We start from the raw sequence: 25,568 nt of genomic DNA, 5'->3' as shown, positions 1-25,568 counted from the left end.
CATACAACTTTGAAAACTTTTCCATCAATCAAGTTTATCTTACTGCAAGGAAAATTTTATTTTTGGTCTATCGAATTAATACCGATATCATATCATGACCGATCTTCATTTTTGGTAAATTAGTGACAAAATCCATGATGATTTTATCACACTTCCATTATGGAACATCAAGTGGTTCTATGTCCATAAATCCTTTGGTGTTTAATTTTCACTAATGAACAAGTTAAACAATTGTCAATATATTTGACAATATCAATTTTCATTGTCGGCTACCAATAAAATGGTTTAATAACCAAGTATATTTTAGTGCTTCAGGGATGCACTGAGTACTTTGACTATGAACTTCATCAAGAAACATTTTCCCCATATACCTAAATAATAATGGTACATATACTTGGCCTTGAAATGTCTTTACCAAAGATTGGTTGCTCGTGGACAATTGGAAGTATAGTGTTAAACTTTGGAAAGGACCATATTGACATATTCTGAAAAGAGGCAACTCTTGTTTAGAAGTGATAGTCATAATGGTAATATGGAATTGTTTCCATAGGCGGAAGTTATTCTTTGAATCTGTGTGAGATTAGAAAGCTTAATGCAAGAAGGATGTTCAAAGGAATGAATTTTGAATTTGAGACTTCGATTCCATGGAATTGCTTTCCAATGGAATACTCTGTAATTTCTGTTTCCAAGTCTTTGTGACTTATGTGCATAGTCATTACAAGGGAATCATTGCATATAAGTTTAGAATCTAACAGATTACAGTAAATGGCAAGAGTTTGGTATTCTTACATTTACAATAGGGATTGAGATTGTGAAATGAGCATCATTGGAGTCGTGTTCAATTGATCTATTTCACAAAAGAAAGGACCATAGGGAAACATAGTGTCCATGCTTGGTGCATGGCATGACTATTGTTTTTATTCAAGTATTAAGTTGATAAAATCGAAACATTGAATAATGAGTAATCAATATGGTGTTTAGATAAAAGGTGTTTTTATTTACTCTCAAAGTGTTGTGGTCATATAGGATTAGTATTATTCTTGTGTTTCACTTTGCATGTTTTGACTTCCAGAATAATTATTTTATTCAAACCATCCACAGCAGGTCATATGTTGGAAGTAGATATGAATTAAGACTGTCATGAATCTGGCTTGTAAGATTTGTCTAAGGTGCATTAGACATAGCAATGGTTTCTACAACATTCATGAGTGCTCATAAGTTCTGAGTATTGGATTAAACTCATGCTCATTTGAATCACTTCATGGATTTTATCACGAGTGAATCATGAGACGATAATATCTTATATTCTTCAAACCTAGAGATATGAGTTGTTGACTATGAGTTGGTTGTACATTGATTGTACGAAAACGCATCAGTAACTTGATGTTATAAAACGTGCATTTGTGTATGATTCAGCAAGTAGTTAGTACAAGCATATGAGTTGAAGTTTATCCATTCCTTTTACCTCATAAGGATAAAAGCGATATATGTGGGCCCCTCGATGATTTAGTGATGACACCCCTAAGTGCTTGGCCAAGCTTGGACTGATTTGATTTGTTTAATTAGTCAGTTGTCATAAATCAAAAATCGGGAAACAAAAATGGACTGAGAGAATGATTATAATCCATGTCTCAGTCCATATGATATTTAGAATGGAGGAATATATAATCACTTATCTAATGGACGCGTCATTGATTTGTTCAGAGTTCGGCAACAACTTTTAAGAGCTACGATTGCTGGCTGGGTTGTGAAGGCGTACTTGCAATAATAGTTATTAGACTTATCCAAGTGGGAGACTGTTGGATTAGTGTCTAAGTCCATAACTATAATTTGTATATACTTGACCCGACCTGGCATGGTCCATTTGGGTTGAATGGCATCATGCATTTGGATAGACTAAAATCAGAGAAATAACACTTAAGGTTTATTAATATATTATAAGTTCTAATATATTAATAAGATTATTTAATTAGTATTGATCAAGAATTAATCTAGAATTAATTAAGTGATCAAAAGATGGCTAATTAAATATATGGGTTGATTGTGTAAATCATCCATACTTGTATAGTGGGCTAAGACTCCATGGATTATCAAGTTGGGCTAAAACTCATAGGATACTCCATGGATGCTCCATGGTGTATTTGAACCCATGGATCCAAGGAAATGGAAAGCCATGACAATTAGGGTTTACCCTAATTGTAACAACTATATAAGCATCTTATTCTTGTGCAAAAATCGGCCACTATGTGTGTACATAGAGGGAAAGTCGATTTCATGAAGTGTGCATTTTCTCTCAAGTTATTCCATGTGCATTTGGTGTTGTGTGAACCATTTGAGGTGTCACATTTGGGGCACTAGGCTCTTGAGCTCTATGGAATCGAGCACCAACAAAGAGGTATGTAATTCTACTAGATTTTTATATTACTTGTACTTCATAATATGCTAGTTAGGATAAATATCTTGGAAATTGATATTTGCATGTATAACAGAGAAAACATAGATCCAAGGTATTTAGGGTTGCATGTACACCATAGGAGTGTTAGTATGATCAAAACCCAAGTGTATCTTCAACCAACTCGATGAGTTAGTTCTTGCACTCGACGAGTTGGCCAGGCAGAGTGCAAATTTTCGACTTTTGCTGCTGGAAATGGACTAGAAACATTACCCTAAACTGTTTTGGTGTTTTAAAACTTGTTTTAGATGGTGTAATGGTTGTTCTAATCCATTTACAATGGCTAATATCAAAATTCCATGTTTATATGTGTTCATATGTTCTTGAAATTTTGATATGAATATTCATGTTCTTATAAGTTCTGGCAAGATCATAGGAATTATGTGCTATTGATTGGTAGTTAATTCATGATCATGATGTGTTTTAATAAAGTCCATAACTTGTCCTCAAGTTATGGATAACCAAAAGTCACTTTGAAATAAATCCATTAAAAGAACACATAAGTTATAAAAAATGAAGAGTCTTCATTTTTAATAAACAATACCTCATAAGTTATGAATTGAAATTTTTTGTAAAGTTACAAAACTTGCCCTCAAGTTTTGGAACATGTAAAATCATCTAGTAAACTTTAGTTCCAACCCCGATAATTCTAAAAGTTAAAATTCAACCCTTATACTTTATAATATTATAAGTTAATAATATATATATATATATATATATATATATATATATATATATATATATATATATATATATATATAATATCAAGTCGTTTTACCGTTAGTAGGCCTCATTCACGAAGCCGGTCTATCAGGGGATATAAGGTTGTCGCCTATAAAATGACAGCTTAATGGGTGTCCACTCTCACACACCGCTTCCTTGACTGGTGGAGGCTCGTTAGCCGAACGAGAAGGACAATGACTTAAAATTTCTCATTAAAATTATAATGATTATTTTAAAGTAACTAAATGTTTTTATAAATTCCCAATCTTAGTTACTTTAGGAAAATGTGAATAAGGTGCTAACCCATGAAATTACACTTTGCACTTTGATTAAGTCGTTAGTGAAGCGTGTGTGGTTAACCGGCACACTAACTTGGACTTAACAAGGTAGGCAAAGGGTGACTTAAGGTTTTTCATAGGTTGGTGGAACGCATGTGGCTAACCGGCACATCGATTGAGTGAAAACATTAAGGGTACCAAGTAATTTGCATGGTTACTTCACACCTTGTTTTGTGATCCTCGACATCCTACCTAATAATTTATTTCGTTTTTCATTGTGGAAATTGGTGAATTGTCATTCACCTACCTTTCAAATATGTTATAACTTATATTACTGCATCCCTCTTCTAAGTTATAATATATTGTGATTGGATCCTAGCCTTAATATTACATGTGGGTGTTTTATTAAGGACTATCTGAATATCTAATCTAAACTTGTTTTCCTCTTTTTCAGATGTCTTCCAATAATGTTGCTTCTGGCTCTAACCCTACCGACTCCTTCTCTCTCATGAACCTTTGTGGGAGAGTCATCTTTGATAGATCCAACTTTATGGATTGGATCAGGAACATCAGGATGGTAACTCGGTATGAGGACGAGGAATATGTCCTCGACAAGGAGCTTAAGGTACCCGAGCCGCCTGCTTCTCCTGAGGAGGTCGCTGAATATGAGGCACATGAAAGAGATTCTACCAAAGTGGCATGCATCATGTTGGCCACTATGACAGCCGAGCTCTAAAAGTCCTTTGAGGACTACTATCCTTTTGAGATGCACTAGGATTTGATGGACCGCTACCATCAGAGTGCTCGTCAAGAGCGATATGAAATCATCTCCTCCATGATAACAACCCGGATGAAGGATGGTGAACCCATCACGAGCCACATGCAGAAAATGCAAAGGTATGTGGACCATCTGCTGAAGCTAAATGTGAACTTCCCTGAGGAGTTAGCAATATATATCATTTTGCACTCCTTACCATCGTGTTATGATCAATTCCGCACGACATACGACATGAACAAGGTGGAAGTTACCCTTAGCAAGCTTCAAGGAGTCCTACAGACCGCTGAAACAGGTCTTAAAGGTAAGTCGGTTGTTACCACTCCTACTCCAAACTCCGCCCCTGTCCTGGCAATCGGGGAAAGTAGAGGGAAAAAGAGGAAGAACCCTTCGAAGGGTACCAAGGGTAAGACCCTTGATGACTCCTCTTCAAGTGGAACCAAGAAAGTTTTCGTCACTCCTTCTTCTGACCCAAAAGATGTTGAATGCTTCTATTTCCATAAAAATTCGTATTGGAAGCGGAATTGCCCAAAGTACCAGCAAGATATTAAGGATGGGAAAGTGAAACCCACCCATGCAGGTATTTACACAATATTGTCTAATAACTCACCCTATTCTAACTCTTGGGTCCTTGATACAGGATGTGGAATTCACATATGTTCTGATTTGCAGGGACTAAGAAGAAGTGAGAATGTGGAGCATGGAAAGATAAACTTGATCATGGGGAATAGGAAAGCTTCACCTGTCACCAAGATTGGAGTTTATTCTTTGTTGCTAAGTAGTGGGTTTACATTATATTTGAATAAATTTTGTTACTCGCCTGAAATGAAAAGAAATATTATTTCATTTCACGCTTTGTACAAACAAGGGTTTACCTTTTCTTTTGATAATGAAGTTGGTGGAATAAATGCTATCTTTAATAAGCATTACCTTGTGATGGTATGTATGAAGTTGGGTATGTTGTAGATAACCTAGGAAATAATGTGACGTGTATTGATTCTTCTAATAATAATAACTTGGACAAAGCATCATTATGGCATTGTCGTCTTGGACATGTAAGCAAGAAACGCATAGGCCAACTCCAAAAGGATGGAGTCTTGGAGTTATTTGACCTAAAGTCAGATGATAGTTGTGAATCATGCTTACTTGGAAAAATGATAAAGTCACCCTTTACTGGTTCTTGTGCAAGGGGTGAAGGTTTGTTGGATCTAGTGCACACAGATGTATGTGGACCCTTCAAAACTGCCATAAGGGATGCTAATCGTTATTATGTGACTTTTACAGATGATTATAGTAGATATGGATATGTCTAATTAATCAAGAATAAGTAAGAGACTTTTGAAAGGTTTAAAGAGTTTAAACAAGAAGTCGATAATCAATTGGGCAGGGACATTAAGATGTTTCGATCCGATTGTGGTGGTGAGTATCTTAGTACATAGTTCCTCGACTATCTTAAGGAATGTGGGATTGTCTCATAATTGACACCTCCCTGGACACCACAGTTGAATGGTGTGGTTGAGAGGCGTAATCGAACCTTGTTGGATATGGTTCATTCCATGATGAGTCGAGGTTCTCTACCAATCCCATTCTGGGGGTATGCCTTAGAGACTGCCGCCCATATCCTTAATCAAGTCCCTACAAAGAAAGTTGCCAAAACTCCTTATTAGATGTGGACTGGAAAAGTTCCTAATCAAGACCACATCAAGATTTGGGGTTGCAAGGTTTTCGTGATGGGTGAGACTCACGATAAGGTCGAACCTCGAAGTGAGAGGTGTATTTTCATTGGCTGCCCACATCAATTCTTTGGTTACCTCTTCTACAGACCCAGTAAGAATGTGGTCTTTGTAGCAAGGATGAGTGTCTTTCGAGAGAGAGAGAGAGAGAGAGAGAGAGAGTTCATAAGCCAAGAAACAGTGAGAGGCAAATTGACCTCGAAGAAATTCAAGAGTCAAGTGGTGAAGGAACTTCAAAGCCTAGCAGTCGACCTGAGGAGGAAACTCTTGTAGATCCAATGGACGAGTCTGTACCTCTGAGGCGTTCCACAAGGGTTAGGAATGCACCTGAGCACTACTATGGTTTCCATATTACTGCAGAAGGTGAGACACTTATCAGTGATGGGGCATTGGTAAGTCTGGATGAACCTAACAACTATGTGGAAGCCATGGCAGGCCCTGAGTCTGCTAAATGGAAAGAGGCAATGGACAGCGAGATACAGTCCATGTATGACAATCAAGTTTGGAACTTGGTTGACAATGTATCAGGTCGTAAGACAGTTGGGTGCAAATGGATATTCAAGAAGAAGACCGACATGGACGGTAATGTACACACGTATAAGGCACGACTGGTTGCAAAGGGCTTTTCTCAAACTTCGGGAGTTGATTATGATGAGACCTTTTCACCAGTAGCAAATATTAAGTCTATTAGGGTCCTATTAGCCATTGTTGCATTTCATGATTATGAAATATGGCAAATGGATGTCAAAACTGCCTTCCTTAATGAAATTTTGGCTGAAGATGTTTACATGTGTCAGCCAGAGGGTTTTGTCAGTACAAAATACCCTAATAGAGTGTGTAAGCTTGAGAAATCCATCTATGGATTGAAACAAGCACCTCGTAGATGGAATCTTTGTTTCGATGAAAAAGTCAAAGAGTTTGGCTTTTCGAGGAATGAAGATGAATCTTGTGTATATGTCAAGTCTAGTGGGAGTATAGTTAGCTTTTTGGTACCGTATGTGGATGACATACTACTCATAGGAAATGACATCCCAACCTTGCAGGAAGTGAAGTCCTGGCATGGGAAGTGTTTCGCTGTGAAAGACCTAGGGGAAGCTGCCTATATTCTAGGGATAAGGATTTTGAGAGACCGGAGTAAAAGACTAATTGGACTTAGTTAGAGTACCTACTTGGATAAGGTGCTGAAGAGGTTCAACATGCAAGATTTCAAGAAAGGAGAGTTACCTATCCATAGTAACGCCAGATTGAGTAAGACTTAGAGCCCGAGTACCGAGGCTGAGATAGCATAAATGAGTCGAGTACCTTATGCTTCCGTTGTAGGCTCAATTATGTATGCTATGACTTGTACTCGTCCTGATGTAGCCTTTGCTTTTAGCATGGTTAGCAGATATCAGGGGAATCCTGGCAAGACTCACTGGACCGCGGTAAAGAATATCCTCAAGTACCTTCGGAGGACTAAGGAATGGGTCCTTACCCTCGGTGGGAGTCATGGCTTGAGAGTTGTAGGGTATAATGATGCTAGCTTCCAGAGTGATAGGGATAATTTCCGCTCTCAGTCAGGCTGGGTCTTTACCTTAAACGGAGGATCAATTTCTTGGAAAAGTTCCAAGCAGGAGACATTGGGTGATTCAACTTGCGAATCAGAGTATATAGCGGCAAGCGAGGCGGAAAAGGAGGCAATATGGCTGAAGAACTTCATTGGAGACCTTGGAGTTGTACCAACTATAAAGGAGCCTATGGAAAATTTCTATGATAGTGAAAGTGCAGTTGCCTTTGCGAAAGAACCAAGGGATCATGGGAGATCCAGACACATCGACAGAAAATACCATTTCATCAGACATCGAATAGAAGAAGGACTCCTCGTGGCAAAGAGGGCATCAGCGGATGAGAACGTATCAAATCCCCTCTCGAAGGGATTGGGTAGGGTTAAGCATCTCCAGCATGCGAGGTGCATAGGGCTGAAGGATGATATTAATTTTAGTAGTTAGATAGCTCTGAAATTTGTAAAGTGTAATTGACATTTGATGATGAATAAAAGTTGTGTTTATTTATGAGTAAAGTGTTGCTATCTTTTGTCAATCGTTTACTATTATTTCTTTTGCATGTTTTGACTTCCAGAATAATTATGTTATGTTGTTTCATATTATTCAAATTCTCCACAGTCGGTCATATGTTGGAAGTAGGTATGAATTAAGAGTGTCATGGGTTGGCTTGTAGAGGTCTAAGATGTTGGACATAGCTACAACACTCATGAGTGTTCATAAGCTCTGAGTATTGGATTCAACCCACGCTCACTGGTATTACTTCATGGAATTTATCTCGGGTGATCGTGAGACGGTAATATCATATAAGTCTTCAAACCTAGAGATATGACTTGTTGCCTATGAGTTGGTTATGCATTGATCGTACGAAAACGCATTGGTAACTCGATGTTATAAAACGTGCTTTTGTGTGTGATTCAACAAGTAGTAGAACAAGCATATGAGTCAAAGTTTATCTGTTCCTTCTTGGATTAGAAGCGATATCTGGGCCCCTCGATGATTTTGTTTGACCTATGTACCGTGCCCGATCAGAACTAAGTTGATTTGTTCAATTAAGTTCTTTGTCAAACAAATCGGAAATCGGGAAACAAACTGCTGGACAATAAGTAAGACATCGTTCCATGTATTTTTCCAGTTGATATCTAGAACAAAGGATTATATGATCACTTATCTTAAATGGCATATCATCATCATCTTAGTTTCGAGAGACTTTGAAAGAGCTACGATTGCTGATCGGTTCCTGAAGTCATACTTGCAGTTATAGTTATTAGACTTATCCTAATGGGAGACTGTTGGATAAGGTGTCTAAGTCCATAACTATTTCTGGTATGTGCTTGACCCAGTTTGACATGGTCCATTTGGGTTGCATGGCATCATGCATTTAGATAGACTAAAATGAGAGAAATAACACTTATGGTTTATTAATATATTATAAGTTTTAATATATTAATAATATTATTTAATTAGTGTTGATCAAGAATTAATTTGGAATTAATTAAGTGATCAAAAGAAGACTAATTAAATATATGTGTTGATTGTGTAAATCACTCATATACTTATATAGTGGGCTAATGCTACATGGATTATCAAGTTGGGCTAAAACCCATAGGATGCTCCATGGATGCTCCGTGGTATATATAGAACCCATGGGTCATGGAAATGAAAGGTCATGACATTTAGGGTTTACATGGTGTAACCCTAATTGTAACACACTATATAAGGATTCTTATGTTCACCAAAATCGACACGTAAGCAAGAAAGAAGAGGCCTAGACGATTTCAAGTAGTGTGACATTTCTCTCAAGTTTATTCCAAGTGCATTTGGTGTTGTGTGAGACATTTGAGGCATCACACTTGGGGTGCTAGGCTCTCAAGGTTTTCAAGGAATCCAAACTACTACAAGGTATGTTTTTCTAGCTTACTTTTATGTTTAAAAGTTCCCCATGTATGCTAGATAGGATTATGAACCTTGGAAATCAAATTTTGTATGTATCTTAGTCAAACATAGATCCAAGGTTTCTAGGGTTGCATAAACACCTTAGGAGTGTTAGTATGCTCAAATCCCTACACCTTCGACCCACAAGTACAATGAGGAATACTCACTTCACAATCTGAATGATAGTGAATGGATCATTGTTCCAACCACTACCTCTAAAGGTCACATGTTCAACACTCGGTAACCAAGCCTCAATCTACTACTCAAAATACCTCAAATGACCTAAAGTTAAACCTGGTCAAATTCAACAGTCAAAAGTCAAAAATCAACCTCTAGCTACTCGCCATGTAGTGGCCATCCTTGGCTATGTCGTGGCAACGAAACTACAAAACAGACGAGCTCTAGCGCAGTCGTCACATCGTGGCTACCTAAGGCCACATCGTGGGCACTGGATTCCGAACAGATTAATGAGTTAAATCATTTTCTTGGATTCTAAGGACTACAAAGCTCAGATCTGGTCTATTCTATGGTAAATGGATAAAATTTCCAACTTTATCCCTTAAGACTCCCTAAGAGATAAAGATCTCAACTCCTAGGTCCAAAAAGAGCAAAAAAAAACATGGCTCAATCAGTAAGCACTTAATCTTGAAGGCCACTTGTCCAACTATTCCATAACAGTTTTCTAGCACCATTACTAACATAAAAATCCATGCTTTTTAGACATGCATGTCTTGAACTTCTATTAGGTCAAAATGAGGATTAATGACCAAAATTTCATGTATGACACCAAAACTCATTTCTAATTCAGATCCAAAGCACTAATTACTCAAAATAACCTGAGATTCATAAAGTTGCAAACTTTATGAGATCTCACCACTCAAACCCATCAAGGCATGAGGAAAAGAGACAAAATCTAAAGATCTAGCAACTTAGCAAGGAAGAGGTTAGGTCTTGGACACTCACCAAGGTCCAAACGATGTTCTAGTTGATGTAGATGATGCATGCAAGGTAAAATACCACGCAAAGGGCTTCCTTCTCCTTCAAAGATCACAAAAAACACCAAGAATGAGCTCACAGTTGCAATGGAGGCTAGAGTTAGTGTTTCTGGTCTTGAGAGGGTGATGAAGGTTGAATGATCATGAAACCCTAGCCTTAATGTTTTTCAAATTGGACCCAATGCCCAATGATTAGGGGTTTTCCTAAAAAACAATTGCCACGTCGTAGCACCTATGGCCACACCGTGGCGCGTGATTTAAATCCGCAAACCAAATCAATACTGCCACGCCGTGGCCACCCAAAATAAAAGTTTAATATTTAAAGATGATCTCATATCTGAAAAAGGTGTTACAAGTTTTGTCATGCAATGATGCCAAATAGTGATGCCAAGTAATGTAGCCAAACAGTGATGCCATGCAACGTTGCCATGCTATGTAGATAATGCAAATGGACCTAACATCATCATCAGGTGGTATAAAATCTCACAATCATAATATTTAAACAACTTTATTTAGCTTCTCTGTGTTAAAGTCTTTTTTTTTACTAAATAGACATTGTAAACTCTTGTGAAAATTTGTCTATACATACTTTACATTCTTTCAGGTCAATATTGTTAAAGGACTAACAATTCTAGAAAAAAAAAATAATTTTCGGTAGTAACTTGTCAATCCAAGAAACTTCTAATCTCTTTTGGACTTTTCAGCGACTCTCATTTCATAATAGCCTCAATATTTTTCAGATCCTTTTTAAGTTCTTTGTTCACCACATGACCAATGAATTGTACTTAGTATCTAGATTTTACATTTGAAATTTTTAGCATAAAGCTTATCCCTTTTCATGGTTTCAAGGGCAAGTCTCAAATGTTCTTTGTGATCTTTGAATAAATGAGGATATCATCAATGAATGCTATGATGAATTTTTCTATGTGCGCCTTATAAACCCTATTCATAAGGTCCAAAAATGCCTTATGCATCGACAACATACAACTTGATGTATTTTATAGTATGTACGAGACATTGCTCATACTGTGAATGTTGTCAACATATTTATATGTAATCCACATAAAGGACATTATGAAGAAGTTAAATGGCTATTATGCTGCTAGAAATGCACTTTTGAGGTTGTGTTTGAAAAGAAAATAGGTTATCTTTAAATCACTTGTCATTTTACATACTATTTTTAAATCTTTTGGTTACATAATCAAATAAATATTAGCTACATGTAGGGGCTGTTTTTTTTTTTTTTGTGTGTGTGTGCAGGTATGCGCAACCACTTTTGTCTGCGCCACACAGACAACGCGCAGACATATGTCATCGTAGAGTGTTTGTTTTTTTGGAAGTGCGCAAATCAAAAAATGTCTGCACGAGGTCTTCCTGGCGCAGACATGGAACACTGTTTTCAAAGGTCTTCGCACCTCATTTTAACCTAAACAAAAAAAACATCGCTTATAACCTCCAATCCCCTCCATTGTATATGTGTTGCTTTTGAAAATGTCAAATAAGATGTTTATATGCTTTTCTTTTGCTGAAAATAGAAATAATGGTGTTTATATTTTTTTTACAAAAAATGTGAAATTATTGTGTTTATATGTTGTTTTTTTTTGCTGAAAAAGTGAAATCATGATGATTATGTGCTTTTTTGTTGTTGAAAATGTCATTTTTTATGTTTATGACATGAAATTAAGTTTGAAAAATTAGTTTATTTCAGCAACTGCTAACGTTAAAAATAAACAATCTTTTTATTGCAGACTGCAGACATTTGGTGCACCTCTTCTGCCGCAGAGGCTTGCAGATGTAGTCTGCAGACTGCAAACATTTTGGATTCGGAAAAATAAACAACACCTTACTCATTTACTACACAACCCCGCACACTATTTTCATAAGCCCATATAGAACTCTAAAATAAGCAACAAAGAATTTCCTTAATTCCAAAACAAGATTTTTGACTAAATCATCATGCTTTCAATAGTTTTTTGGATTTGATTTTTGTTCAAGGTTTTCACATTTACTGTAAATATATGTGGAGTTAAAAATTATTTCTTAAAAAAAGCTCTTAGGGAGAAAATGAAGACTCCAACATATATAATCATTTAAAATTATCATATCACACCGGTGTGATTCTTTTATTTGTGTTATGTATGAAGGGTTGTTTTGTGGGAGGAAAAATGATGATGGTAGTGGAGACATCAAAGTTTAAAAAAAGAAAAAAAGTTTTAATAAACTTTAAAATCTTCCTATTCTAATAAAAGAATAGGTTTAAACAAGTGTCATGAAATTAGAACTCTTCATTAATGTTATATATCATTTATCATGTCACTTGTCAACCTATTAATTATTCATTTCAAATTTTAAATTTTAAATTTCCCACTCTAATTTTATTAAATTAATAATTGATTCTTTATTTTAAATTTCAAATTTTAAATTTCTCCTTTTAATTATATTAAATTAATAACATTAGATTAAAAAATAAAATAAAATTAATATAAATTATAAAATGATATAACTCCACGTATTTATTTAAATCAACAATTATAATTTTATATAACTAAAAAAATATCTCTTAAGTAATAATTTATTTAAAATAATTGATTAACAATTTTGATTTTTTAATGCGAAAATTTAATTAATTTTATAACCATAGTTATTACGGGTTATAAACTAATATAAAATATATTGGTTAAACACATCGTTGTTTCTTCAAAGCCATGTCATGCAAATGACAATCGTTAACTGATGATTGTCCATGTCACATATCACCTATATTGGTTTAAATTACAACTTGGTTATCTTGGTTATATGTCATAACAACTTAGTTAGGCTAATATGTAAAATATTATTAACAGGAGGAAAATGGATGTGCACAATTTTTAAGGGTGGCATACTAACATATATTCAACTTCATCGTCATTCAAGAGCAACTTTGGACTTTATATTAGATCCTCCCATATCTATAAAACTTATTGTAGTTTAGTTTTTTTTTTTTTTTTAACAATCATTTTTTTTTTATATGTAATCATTGAGAAAAAAAGGAGCTATTAAAGTTCATTTTTAGGAAATCAAAATTTTAGCGGTTAAATAGTTTTTTGAGTTTTTAAACCGAATAAATTTCAAACTATAATAATTTTTATAAAATTAAAATTTTATGTAGTGACAATTGTTTGGGAAAGATAACAACCTCTTAATGGTTAAAAACAAAAAAGAAATATAATACGATTATAATCCACAAAAGAAAACCAAAAAATAACTATTTTTGTGAAATTTGACCATGCTAATAACTACGAATAGGGGTTGCAAATTGGACAGTCATGTTGTGTTTTTAGCTGACACGACACGATGCGACCATTTATTTATATGAAATGAATATGACACAACACCAGGTTATATTTTATTAACACAAAAACGATCTAATTAAAACACGATAAAAACTAACACAATAAACACGAAAAAGATTAAATAAAACAAATCTTTAGCTTATTTAATTAATAATTAATTAGACAAACACAAAAAACACGATGAACACATCTTAATACCATGTCAATTTCGTATCGAATTTTGAACCCAAACATGTATTTAAAATTTAATTTCGTTATGTGTACTGTATTTTTGTCGTGGCTAACTGCTATGTAACATATTAAGAATGTTGCTATTTGGAGCCCTTCATTTATAACACTACAAATATCATGATCAAAATCATCCACCTTGACATATTGCATTTTATCTTTTACATTAACATATTCAATAAACAATAAACAGTATGGATTTGGATCCAATCTCAAAAGAACAATTTGTCCTCTACAAGATACATTTACATAAAAATATTTTTATGGTTAGTTGCAAGAATAATGTGCTATTATTGATTTATTGGCATAGAGAGAAGCTTCAAGTGTGGTGAAATTTCCATATGAATCATGACTTTTTGAGAGGGTGAATACGCAAGTAGTTTATTTTAGGATTTTATATTGAAGATTTATACATAAATATTTAAACAAAATGATCGTATTAATCTTTTTTGGGTTGTGTTATAGTGAATATGGGGCTCCACCACCACATGCTAGACTCCCAAATTCATGGGTCGGGTCCCATGTGATTTGTCATTCACAGACAAACTACATATGGCCTTCGCTTTCAGGTCTTGTATGATTTCCGAACAGGGGCAAACATGGAATTTCCTCCAAGTCAAAATAGTAATTACTGATTACCATGTCTACAGTGTGCGAAAACACAAAAAGGACCCATCTTTCTTCACTGACGTATTTATTTTCCGTTAAGAACATTAAAAACATATATTGATTTGATATATTACATAATTTATGAACTTTTTGTGAGATATATTATGTAATATTTACTAATGGGCTAGTGTTATGGAAGTAATAATTAATAGTAAATAATTTGTTTTTTTTAGGTTATTCATCATTTAATTATATTTAATATGTTATTATCAGGTTTCATCACTATTGGAATATATTTCAACAAGGTAATCTGGTATTGAATTTGGAAATGACTTACTAGGGTAATCATCTTTGTCGTTTTGTTCATATTTAGGTAACTTTTTATTTTTGTATATATTTGATCATTTAACTTGTTATATATGTTCACATATTGTCATTGTCACCGGCTATAGCAGATGACAATGTGTAACATCCTGTTCCGGATTGTTTTGTGATTTAAGGCCCGTGGGCCTTAATCCGAGTATGAGAAGGTTTTGAGGCTTTGAAGGAGAAAGGTTTAGGCCCTTTTGGGATGTGGGTAAGGTAGGTTGTGTGATAAAAGATTTCGGCTTGTGCTTTAGAGCCCAATAGTATTGTTAAAGGCGCTGGTTCGGGCTTTTCATTAAATTTGGATCTGATTTTGAGTGGGCTTCAGGAGGAATAAAGTTGATATAAGTGTAGGGCTTCTCGTTACCTTTTCGTGGATATAAGGATCGTCAGAAACGGATTTATAATGAAGAAGTTATGGTCTTCGGAAGTTTCATGGTTTCAGGTTTAGCCGAGTACGCAGGGCGTGCACAAAGCATACGTTGGGCGTACTAGTGAAAAAGGCAGTATGCTGGGCGTACCATATGTATGTTGGGTGTACACCAATCAGACCCGAACCTTATTTTAGGGTCGTGGACCCTATTTAAGCTCCTTATCTCATAACCTAACCCTAATATCTTCAGCCTCCATCTCTCTAAACCCTAGAAATCGACCCTAAGCCTCCATTTGAGTGATTCTTGAGCTTTTTGGAGATTTAGTGAAGTTTTGGTGCTTATTGTAGAAGAAGGAGTTTCTTGAGGAAGCATTGCTTGGCTTAGAGCTTGTAGATCCAAGCCTTAATCATATTGATCTAGCTCTAGAAAGCATAAAGTTTGAATCTTGGTGGCTTTCTCATGTGGATCTAGTGGAGTGATGACTTGTTATGTTTGTCCATTAAAGAAGAAGGAGCCTTGAAAGAGAATAGCTTGAGCATCTAGCTTTTGGATCTAAGTTATACGCTTGTTGGTGCATCTTCCAGAGGTATCAAGTTTGAAACTTGCTCATTGTTGTGCTATTTCTTGTTTTGAGTCCATTTTTAGGATCTTATGTCCCAAGCTTGGAAATTTATGAGTTTGATGAACTCCAGAGTATAATACCTGTCCTTTTAGATGCTTTTAGTCATTTGGAGTCATAAAAATGAAATCTTGGTCGTCAAGATCTCTCCATGCATGAGATATGAGCATTTTTGGGAGTAAAGAGTGAGTGTATTTGGGTTTGGGACTTTATCAGCCATGCAAAGGCTTAATGTCATGAACTTAATGGAGTATGAGCCTTTAGGGAGTCTGGATCTGAGAGTATAGCTATGGTCTTAACGGGTTAAGACCAAGAGAGTGGAAAAAGAAAGTTTGGACTGTTGGGTTTTGAGCATTCTAACACTCCTAAGGTGTACATGCAACCCTAAATACCTTGGATCTATATTTTCTCTATTATACATGCAAACTTGAACTGTCCAAGGTATTACCCTAACTAGCATACAAAACATGGATACTTGGGTAATAAAACAAGTTAGAAGATATACCTTTTGTTGTAGTTGGAAGCCTTGGACCTTTAAGAACTTAGTGCTCCAAGTGTTGCACCTCAAATGGAATCACACAACACCACCAACAATTGGAATAACTTGAAAGAATATTATATTGCACCAAAAAATCGGCTAGCCCTCACTTCTTATATAGTGTGGAAAACTAGGGTTACACCATGTAACTCATGACTTTCCACATTCCTCATGATCCATGGGTTTTAACCTCCATGGAGTATCCATGGGTCACCACATGGGTTTAGCCCAACATGAAGAGCTATAGATCATAAGCCCACTTTATAAGAATGAATGATTTACCAAATCAATCCCCATTTATTTAATTAGTCTCTTTTGATCACAAAATTAATTACAAACTAATTCTTGATCAATACTAATTAAATAATATGATTTAATATTAATATATTAGAACTTATAATATATTAATAAATCATAAATATCCTCTTCTCATAAAAGTCTATCCAAATTGTTCCGATGCCATGCAACCTAAATGAACCATGCTACTCTCGGGTCAAGTACATACCAATTATAGTTATGGGCTTAGACACTAATCCAACAGTCTCCCACTTGGATAAGTCTAATAACTATTATTGCAAGTACGACTCCACAACCCGACTAGCAATCGTAGCTATTAAAAGTTGTTGTCGAACTCTGGCCTAGTCAATAACGTGTCCATTAGATAAAAGATCATATATTCCTCCATTCTAGATATCATATGGACTGAGTCATGGATTATAACCATTCTCTCTGCCCATTTGTTGTTTTCTGATTTCCGATTTATGACGACCGACTAATTGAACAAACCAAATCAGTCCAAGCCTGATGACATCACTAAATCATCGAAGGGCCCACATATATCGCTTTTATCCACATGGGGTAAAAGGAACGGATAAACTTCGACCCATATGCTCGCTTGTACTTATTCATCAAATTACACACAATGATATGTTTTATAACATCCAAGTTACCGGTGTGTTTACATATGTCAATGTGCAACCGACTCCCAACTACAACTCACATGTCTCCGTTTCAAGAATATAAGATATTATCGTCTCATGATCACTCGTGATAAAATCCATGAAGCGATTCAAATGAGCGTGGGTTGACTCCAATACTCGAATATTATTCCAAGAACACTCATGAACACTGTAGCCACCTTGTCCTAGACAAACTACAGACCCATTCTTGACAGTCTTGCCTCAATACCTACTTCCAAAGTATGATCGACTGTGGATGGTTTGAATAACCTAGTTATTCGGGAAGTCAAAACATGCAAAGTGAAACACAAGAATAATACTAATCCTATATAGCCCAAAAACTTTTGAGTCATATTGATTACTCATTATTCATTGTATAATGTTTCAAATAATCAACTTAATACTTGAATTAAAACAATAGTTGTCCCATGCTCCAAGCATGGACACTATGTTTTCTAAACGATAGTTATGCCATGCACCAAGCATGCACACTATGTTTGTCTAAGATCCTTAATTTGTGAAATAGATCAATTGAAAAACATTTCAGTGATGCTCATTTCAAAATTCCAAATCCTTATTGAAAGTGTAAGAGTTCAAAATTCTTGTCACTGTTATAAAGTGTTAGATTATAAACTATCATGCAGTGATTCTTTTGTAATGTCTAGGTGCCAAAAGTCACAGAGACTTGACCAATGATATTAGAAAATATTCCTTTGGAGATTGTTACAAGACAATTCCATGGAAATGAATTCTCAAATTCAAAGTACATTCCTTTGAACATCCTTCTTGCATAAAAGTTGCTAACTTTCTCATATATTCTTCAACTCCCAATATGGAAACATTCCATATCCATATTTGCCATACGACAACTCATTGTTAATAGACTATTGTTTATTCAAAATAATGTCAATATGGTCCTTCCATTACTATATTTCCAACTGTCTTTTAAGTGACCAATCTTTGGCGAACCTTAGATTGTCCTTAACGGGTTTTTAACCACTTTAGTCATATCCGGTTCTATTCCTTTTTTTATAACACCCATAAAATTCAAGCCAATTTAAAACTTTTTAAAACATTTAAAACCATTAAGTTATTACAATTTGTTTTCGAAATAGTTTAAGGATCAGAGTATCCCCATAATCAATCATGAAAATATGAGTAGATGCACAATCACGCCTTCTTCCTGCGATCATCAGAAGTACCTAAAATAAAATCAACAACTATAAGCCCGAAGCTTAGTGAGTTTACCCAAAATACCAATGCCATACAAATATAACCATATCATATAAAAAATACAAAACAACATGCATAATGAGCCTTCAGTCTGACTAGACCGCCTTGTAGGCCTTCAGCCTATCTGGAGTGTCCCAAAAGTCAATATCATATAAGAGTGTCCTTAACACAAAACAAAAGTATTTGGTAAGGCCTTCATCCTGAATAGACCACCTTGCAGGCCTTTAATTGTGGTTCGCCAACAAGTCTAAAACTTACAAGAAAATCCATTGTTTCAAAAGTAAAATCATATAAGAGTGTCCCAAAAGTTAATATTATGAAAATAGGAAGACGTGCACGAGCAGGCCTTCACTATCCCACGATCCTCTAAAGTACCTGAAACAATAAACTAAAACTGTAAGCCAAAGCTTAGTGAGTTTCGCCAAAGTACCATCACAAAACATAAAAAACAAAGCATGAAAACATGAGCCTTCAGCCTGACTGGATCGCCTCACAGGGCCTACAACCTATCTAGACCGCTCTACGGGCCTTCGGCCTAACTGGACCAACTCGTAGGGCCTACAGCGTATCCGAACCTCCCCAGGTGTCTTGGCCTTCAGCACAAAGATGGACCGCCTCAACCCAACTACAATATGTCGACATATGTAACAAACAAACATGAACACAGAACCAACACATACATATAACCATATAAATCTACTAATTAATCATATACTAGTATAGCACTATCTTGTAACTAGGATACATAATCTAGTGAGTCGACATTGGTGCCTTCGACCCATGAGTACAGTGAGGAAAACTCACCTCTCAGTCCAAACAAAAGTTGAATAAATCTCTGCTCTGAAAACCAGCTCTACCCGACACCTATTATTCAAAATATTTCCCAACTTAAAATTAATATCAAATTACCCAAAATACCCTTTGGTCAACGCAACAAACCTAGTCGAGTCAACCCATCCGAGTCGACCCAGCCTCATATGCAGGGGTACTTAGATGTACACAGGGCGTGCTCCGTTTGACCGAGGAGTTGGGACACATACCACGTAGCGTACCATTTGGTACACCCAACGTACGTTCCTGGTCAACAACCCTTCTCAATAAGAGCTTAATGCATCAATACTTTTGTCCAAAACTAGATCTATGCCCAAAATAACATTATAAGTCATAAAGTTTCCAACTTTATGACTTTTCATGGCTAGAAGTGCTTAATACCAACAAACCTTAATTTCTTAATCCATTAGGATATCCTAACACATACATGGGGAAGAACTGAGAGCCAAGATCACATTTTTATGCTTCTAGACATCTCAAAACGTCTGAAAGGACAACTTATATGGGCTAGAGCATGCCATACTCATAAAGGTCAAGACTTGGGACCAAAATGCTACATGAATAAAGACTAACAATATCTAAGGAAATATAAGCCAAGTTTAAGACTTTATACCTCCAAATCATGCCAAAAGATGATGTTATTCTGGATCTAAAGAGTCCCCCTCCTCCAAGGTGTTCTTCTCTTCTTCATTTCTCCTTCAAGGCTACCAAAACTCACACACAAAACTCAAAAAGGCCCTAGATGGATTAAGGTTTGCTTTGGAAGGTAAAAGTGGGTTGGAGGTTGATGAGGGAATGAGCCTTTGGGAGATAATGTTGTACGCCCTGTGTACGCTATTTACTCCCAACATATGTAACCTCAGGCCAAAATTACAAAAATGTCATTGTGGGCCATTTTGCAACCTTTCTCATACACAATGGCTAAAATGCAATTAATCATCATACTTAGGATTAAAACTGGAAATAATTCATCATCGGAATGTTATAATTTATTTATCCATTCATATATATATATATATATATATATATATATATATATATATATATATATATATATATATATATATATATATACACACACACACACACACACACACACACACACTAGATGTGTGCTCGCGCAAAGCAGCGTCGATAAATAGTTTTTTTGACGAATAGTTTTTATGTGAAAATAATTATTAGATTTGATTATTAGTTATTATATAATAAAAAATCTCCACTTTTCAATAAAATATTTACGTTATATCTTATGTTTATATTGTATGTTTATGCTAGTGATGTAAATTAATTAATATTGGTATTTAGTTTATAAAATATAAATTTATATATATATATATATATATATATATATATATATATATATATATATATATATATATATATATATATATATATATATATATATATATATATGAGATTTGAAGGTTTATAACTAAAATGTATTAATCAAAAGCTAATTAACATAAGAATAAGAACATTTAGAAAAATGGGGCCCTAAAAATTTAAAGGTCTAGACCATCGTCCAAATTGTCCTACTCATTAACATTGTCTCATTTCCTAAGTTAATCAATATACTATCAACATTACATTATTTAACATGAAGGCAATAATGTGTTCGTATATACAAGATTTCCTTTTCTATTATTTTTCTTGGTGTTTGTATTAGTATATGATCATAAATAGTTTAATCATCCCTTTATTTTGTAACGTAAACCCAATGAGTTTTAGAAAAAAAAATATTTTTTTTTTCTAAGTTATAATATACATTTCTTCCTCGTAAGTCATAAGTTACTAACATTATATACACATAACAAAACATTTCCACTAATGTTTCACAATAGCCTTTGTGGAAAAAGGTAAGACCCCAACATTGAGTGTTCGAGTTGACCCATTGACGTTAAATTCTACTTGGTAGAATGTGTGTAAACTTAACATCTTACTTTAGTTTTCAAATCATAAAACAAGTTGTGTGCATAATTACAAACTTCACCTCAATTCACAATATTCCTTCAATTCGATCTAAACCCAATAAATAATAACACATCCCACAAAAATCATCACCAAAAATAACCCATAAAAAATTCCCATCGATATTTGGTTAAAAATATTAATCACACCTTAACTTTCGATATCCTTCTTTTTGCACTTTTATAAAAGCAAATCAAGAAAATCAAAAACATGAAACCAAGAAAATAAGCAACTGTCCATGTAGAATCAATGTTGTTAAACATCATGTAATGCCACTTCTCCTGAAATTTATCCATGAAAAACAAAATCCCAAATAAGATCTTTTTGAAACAAATTCAAATTTTATAAAATTTGTGAAACTTACAGGTGTAACAGAAGAAACAGAATCCTGTAATTTCATAATCTGATGCTGTTTTTGAAAAATCTCTTTTGCATACTTGTAGAGTTCCATATCAAGACTATTTAAAGAAATAATTTCTTTGAGAAGCGTATCAGGTACATTTCTACGTGCCTGTAGACGTGAGATATTAAAATAATCATAATACAAAAAGACCATTTTAACCTTTAAGGGTAATAATGTAAAACATTAAACATACCTCCTTTGTGAAATTAGCTGGAGAAATTCTTTTCAAAGAAGCAATTCGCCTTTGTGATTGAGATGATCTTAATGAAGAAATGCAAGTTTCATAGGTTTTCATAAGTTTCCCCACTGTCATCTATAAAAATATAAATCTTTTGAGCCTATTTTTAAACTATTTATAAAAAATGTAATTAAAAAAAAAACAAGAAGCATAGTATACAATTATACATACACTTTCGCTTTGTTCTTCAACAGTTGATGAACTGTTACCCTGATAATATAAAAAATGCATATTAAGTTATTAATATGAAAGAGATAAAGTTTTTTTTTATTTTTTTTAAATCACCAAATTATTTATTATTACCTGATCATCAGATGTATCATTGGTGGAATCAGAAACTGAAGGACCCTGTTCTGAATCACAAGAAGTAAAAACTTAGGTGAAATATATAACAAATAACTGAGAAATAAAAATAACAAGATTTACCTGATGTATTATTATTATTATTATTATTATTATTATTATTATTTACAGTTGATGCCATTAACTGAGAAATAACTTGAGCACCAACAACATTTGCAAACATTGTAGCAGATTCTCTATGATCCTCTGTGATTCCAACATACAGCATATCATCCAACCTTTTCTGCAACAAATCACAACATTATTGAAAAGATAAAAAGTTTTAGTTTTAGATTACAAGGGTATTTTTGTCATTTTACCTTTGCAACTTCAAGCACATATTTCCCAAGAATCTCATGTGTTATTACACATTGGCGAAGTTCATGTGCCTCACGAATATTAGAATTATTGGTCAAACCTGCAACCTTTTTACAAAAAAAAATAATAATTTAGCCACAACAACAAAAAGGGCAAAAATGTCAAACTTGTTTATAAAATTTCATACCTGGAATGTAGCACCATTGTGAACAATGTCCATAGCTACAGGGTGATTTATGTATTCATGTAATGGCATAACAATTTCCTCCATATCATATGAATCATTCCCATATGCATGATGTGGGCCCCTTCTCTTTCTTTCATCTCTCTGTTCATTACATAACAAATTAAGTCAGTATCTTATTGTATGTATCTGCTTTATTGTTTAAAAAGACATAAATACCCGTGTGAATAGATCTTCTCTCATCCAAGGAACAAGATACTTCCATGGCCAAATCTCAAGAGTGCTTATGCCACCATTTTTGGAACGTATTCTTGAAGACATTTTCAACACTGAGGTCAAATTTGGATGCACTAAAAACCTAGCAGCTACTTCTATTGAAAATTCATAAGCACTGAAAACACGCTCAATAGGGTTTCTTAAAATTGTTACTACTGAAGTTTTCTCTGTTGGAAGTTTGGACATCATGCTATAATCATCATGAGTTACAAGTAGTCTGCAACCTGGTTTGCTTCACAAGAGCACAAAAAAGGTTTACAATTTAGTGATTTACAAACAGAAATTATAATAAGCAAATATAAGTGTAGCAATTGTGAAACTTACTGGGGATTAAAACGCAATTTGTCGTAAGATCGAGGGCATTCTAGAGCACTAGAATAGAGTTTCTTTAAGAAGCTGTTGAGATGAAGTAAATCCAGAAAAGATTATGTGATGTTCATACTTCATAGTCTTGAGAAAAATGGAATGGTTGAAGAAAGGGAAAGAAGTTACCAATGGAAATAAGTTCGGCCTCCAGTTCTTGGGACATGAAGGAAAAAGAGCAAGTCCTTGAGAATATGACCATCTTTGGTGTCTGAATGAAGGGAAGAAGATGCCCATTGCTTCACTGAATTTTTGCAATGCTCGAAGTCATATGAGCTGGAAGACGGATGAACTGTGGGAGAATCAGATAATCATCGGAACAATTAGGAATCAAAATGAAGATGGATTCATTAATGAGTATCCTTCTTCATAGAAGAATCCATAACAGTATGAGGAGATTAAGTATAAAAGCATACCTATGGAAAGAAGAATCAGCATCAGAGCAAGTCTCAGAACATGGCCCATTCTCCATTCACAGAATTCCAGATCGACGATTTCAACCAATCAACAAGAGCACTAACTAAAAGCTGAAACAAATTATATCCTTTTCCATATAAAAACGCTTTAACAATTGAAAAGTACTAAAAGAGTAAGAAAACAAAAAAACAGCAATTAACATTTAATTTACTTTATTCGACCTAAAAGGCTAAAACCTCAAACTTCAATTCTCCCCATTATATTTTTGCAGTAATTTGATATCTGAAAACAGTATCTTAACTAATCAACGAACCCTAATAAGGAAGGAGACATGGAGGGGCCATGAAACGAGGGTTTGTCGGAGTGTATTGGAAAGTGATAATTGGGGGAGAAAATCAGGGTTTAAGAGTTTGAGGTTACCTATGCATCGAGTGAAGAGATCTCGTGCTCATAAATTCCCTCGAATTGTGATGTTGGGATTCCAGCGAACAAAGTTCAAGATCATGGTGGGTCCTCTAATCGAATTTAAAATAATTCAGAGATTAACTCTCCCTCCGGCAGTGGCACGGTGGCTCAACGGAGGAGAGAGAAATCGGAGGATTTTCCGTTGAATTGTTGTCGCCGATGGAGGCGAGAACTGGTCTGAGAGCTAAAACGGTTTCGCTACTACTTGGAACTGGTTTTATAAATGCCGCTTTATATGTATGAAAATTGCATTTGACCCCCTTCTAAAACGGAGAATGTGTACTATTTTACATTTTTTTTTCTTGGTAAATAGAATATCATCCTACTTCCAAATTTTTTTATTACATCATCCTACTTTTATTACAACAACATTACATTTAGAATAGCAACATAGTATTTTTTTTTATTATTTTTTTATTTAATTCAAGTTGTCTTGAATATAGATCACAAAATTTATTCCAATTTCACATATGATGATACGATGTCAATCAAACAACACTATCAAATGAATTTCATAAATACAAGAAAATACAACAAATGCCCAATAAATCATATTACTTCCCCATGATGAAAGCTTTATGTCACTTCTTTTTTGGAAAGGGTTGACTTAAGATTCTCGAAAATCATTCAATGGTAGTACAAGCTCAAAATTCAGGTATTTGTATTTCCATCCAACCATTTATAATTTATCAAAACGCTACCAAGAAGGTTAAAAGCCACATTTCCAAATCTATATAAAAAAACAAAGCCCATCTCTTGTGTTGTGTTGCCCATTAAATAGTAAATGAAATACGTTTTGAGTAACTTATAGTTATAGTCCCTAAGATTAGATATGTTTTTTTTTCAATTTTGCTCACTAAAGAAACTAAGTGGCGAGTTTATTCCTTATTTCGAAGTTTCGTGTCCCTTAGATAACCTACTTTAAAATCTCAATCGTTAAAAAGAGTACCGAAAGGCCCTTCAAACATTCTCTGTACAAAACTATTAAATAAAAATACCAAAGAGACCTTGCAGTTAAAAAGAGTACCAAACAGATCCCTTTAAACATTTTATGTACAAACCCTTAAATACAA

General features: G+C 34.6%; 1 protein-coding gene across 4 annotated transcripts; it reads right to left on the bottom strand.

Annotated features, from left to right (window-relative positions):
* Positions 1-21,440: 21,440 nt before the first annotated feature.
* On the bottom strand, positions 21,441-24,707 carry LOC111886059 (protein-tyrosine sulfotransferase). Of its 4 annotated transcripts, none has more exons than XM_023882301.3 (13): positions 24,451-24,707; positions 24,030-24,133; positions 23,743-23,905; positions 23,575-23,646; positions 23,194-23,482; positions 22,978-23,118; positions 22,793-22,897; positions 22,557-22,716; positions 22,434-22,483; positions 22,302-22,340; positions 22,086-22,205; positions 21,854-22,000; positions 21,441-21,770 (listed from the first exon to the last, which is right to left on the bottom strand). In XM_023882301.3, the coding sequence occupies exons 2-13, from the start codon at positions 24,076-24,078 to the stop codon at positions 21,633-21,635; spliced, it is 1,473 nt and encodes a 490-aa protein (XP_023738069.1). In that variant the 5' UTR covers positions 24,079-24,133; positions 24,451-24,707; the 3' UTR covers positions 21,441-21,632. The 4 variants fall into 4 exon arrangements, with proteins under 4 accessions (XP_023738069.1, XP_023738067.1, XP_042757628.1 ...); XM_023882299.3 differs by having other exon boundaries at positions 24,030-24,140; positions 24,451-24,706; XM_042901694.2 differs by lacking the exon at positions 24,451-24,707 and adding an exon at positions 24,242-24,397 and having other exon boundaries at positions 24,030-24,140.
* Positions 24,708-25,568: the final 861 nt, after the last annotated feature.

This window comes from Lactuca sativa, chromosome 1 (genome assembly GCF_002870075.4).
Source record: "Lactuca sativa cultivar Salinas chromosome 1, Lsat_Salinas_v11, whole genome shotgun sequence".
NCBI classification, from domain to species: domain Eukaryota; kingdom Viridiplantae; phylum Streptophyta; class Magnoliopsida; order Asterales; family Asteraceae; genus Lactuca; species Lactuca sativa.
This window is presented reverse-complemented; position numbering and strand designations above follow the sequence as displayed.

What these genes read in the sequence shown, in the direction of transcription:
- LOC111886059 (XM_023882301.3), bottom strand. Translation starts at nt 24,078, where the DNA reads ATGGGCCATGTTCTGAGACTTGCTCTGATGCTGATTCTTCTTTCCATA. An exon ending in GCTGATTCTTCTTTCCATAG is followed by an intron (nt 23,906 to 24,029) that starts GTATGCTTTTAT and finishes ATTCTCCCACAG; the next exon opens with TTCATCCGTCTTCCAGCTCA. An exon ending in CTGTTTCTTCTGTTACACCT is followed by an intron (nt 21,771 to 21,853) that starts GTAAGTTTCACA and finishes GATAAATTTCAG; the next exon opens with GAGAAGTGGCATTACATGAT.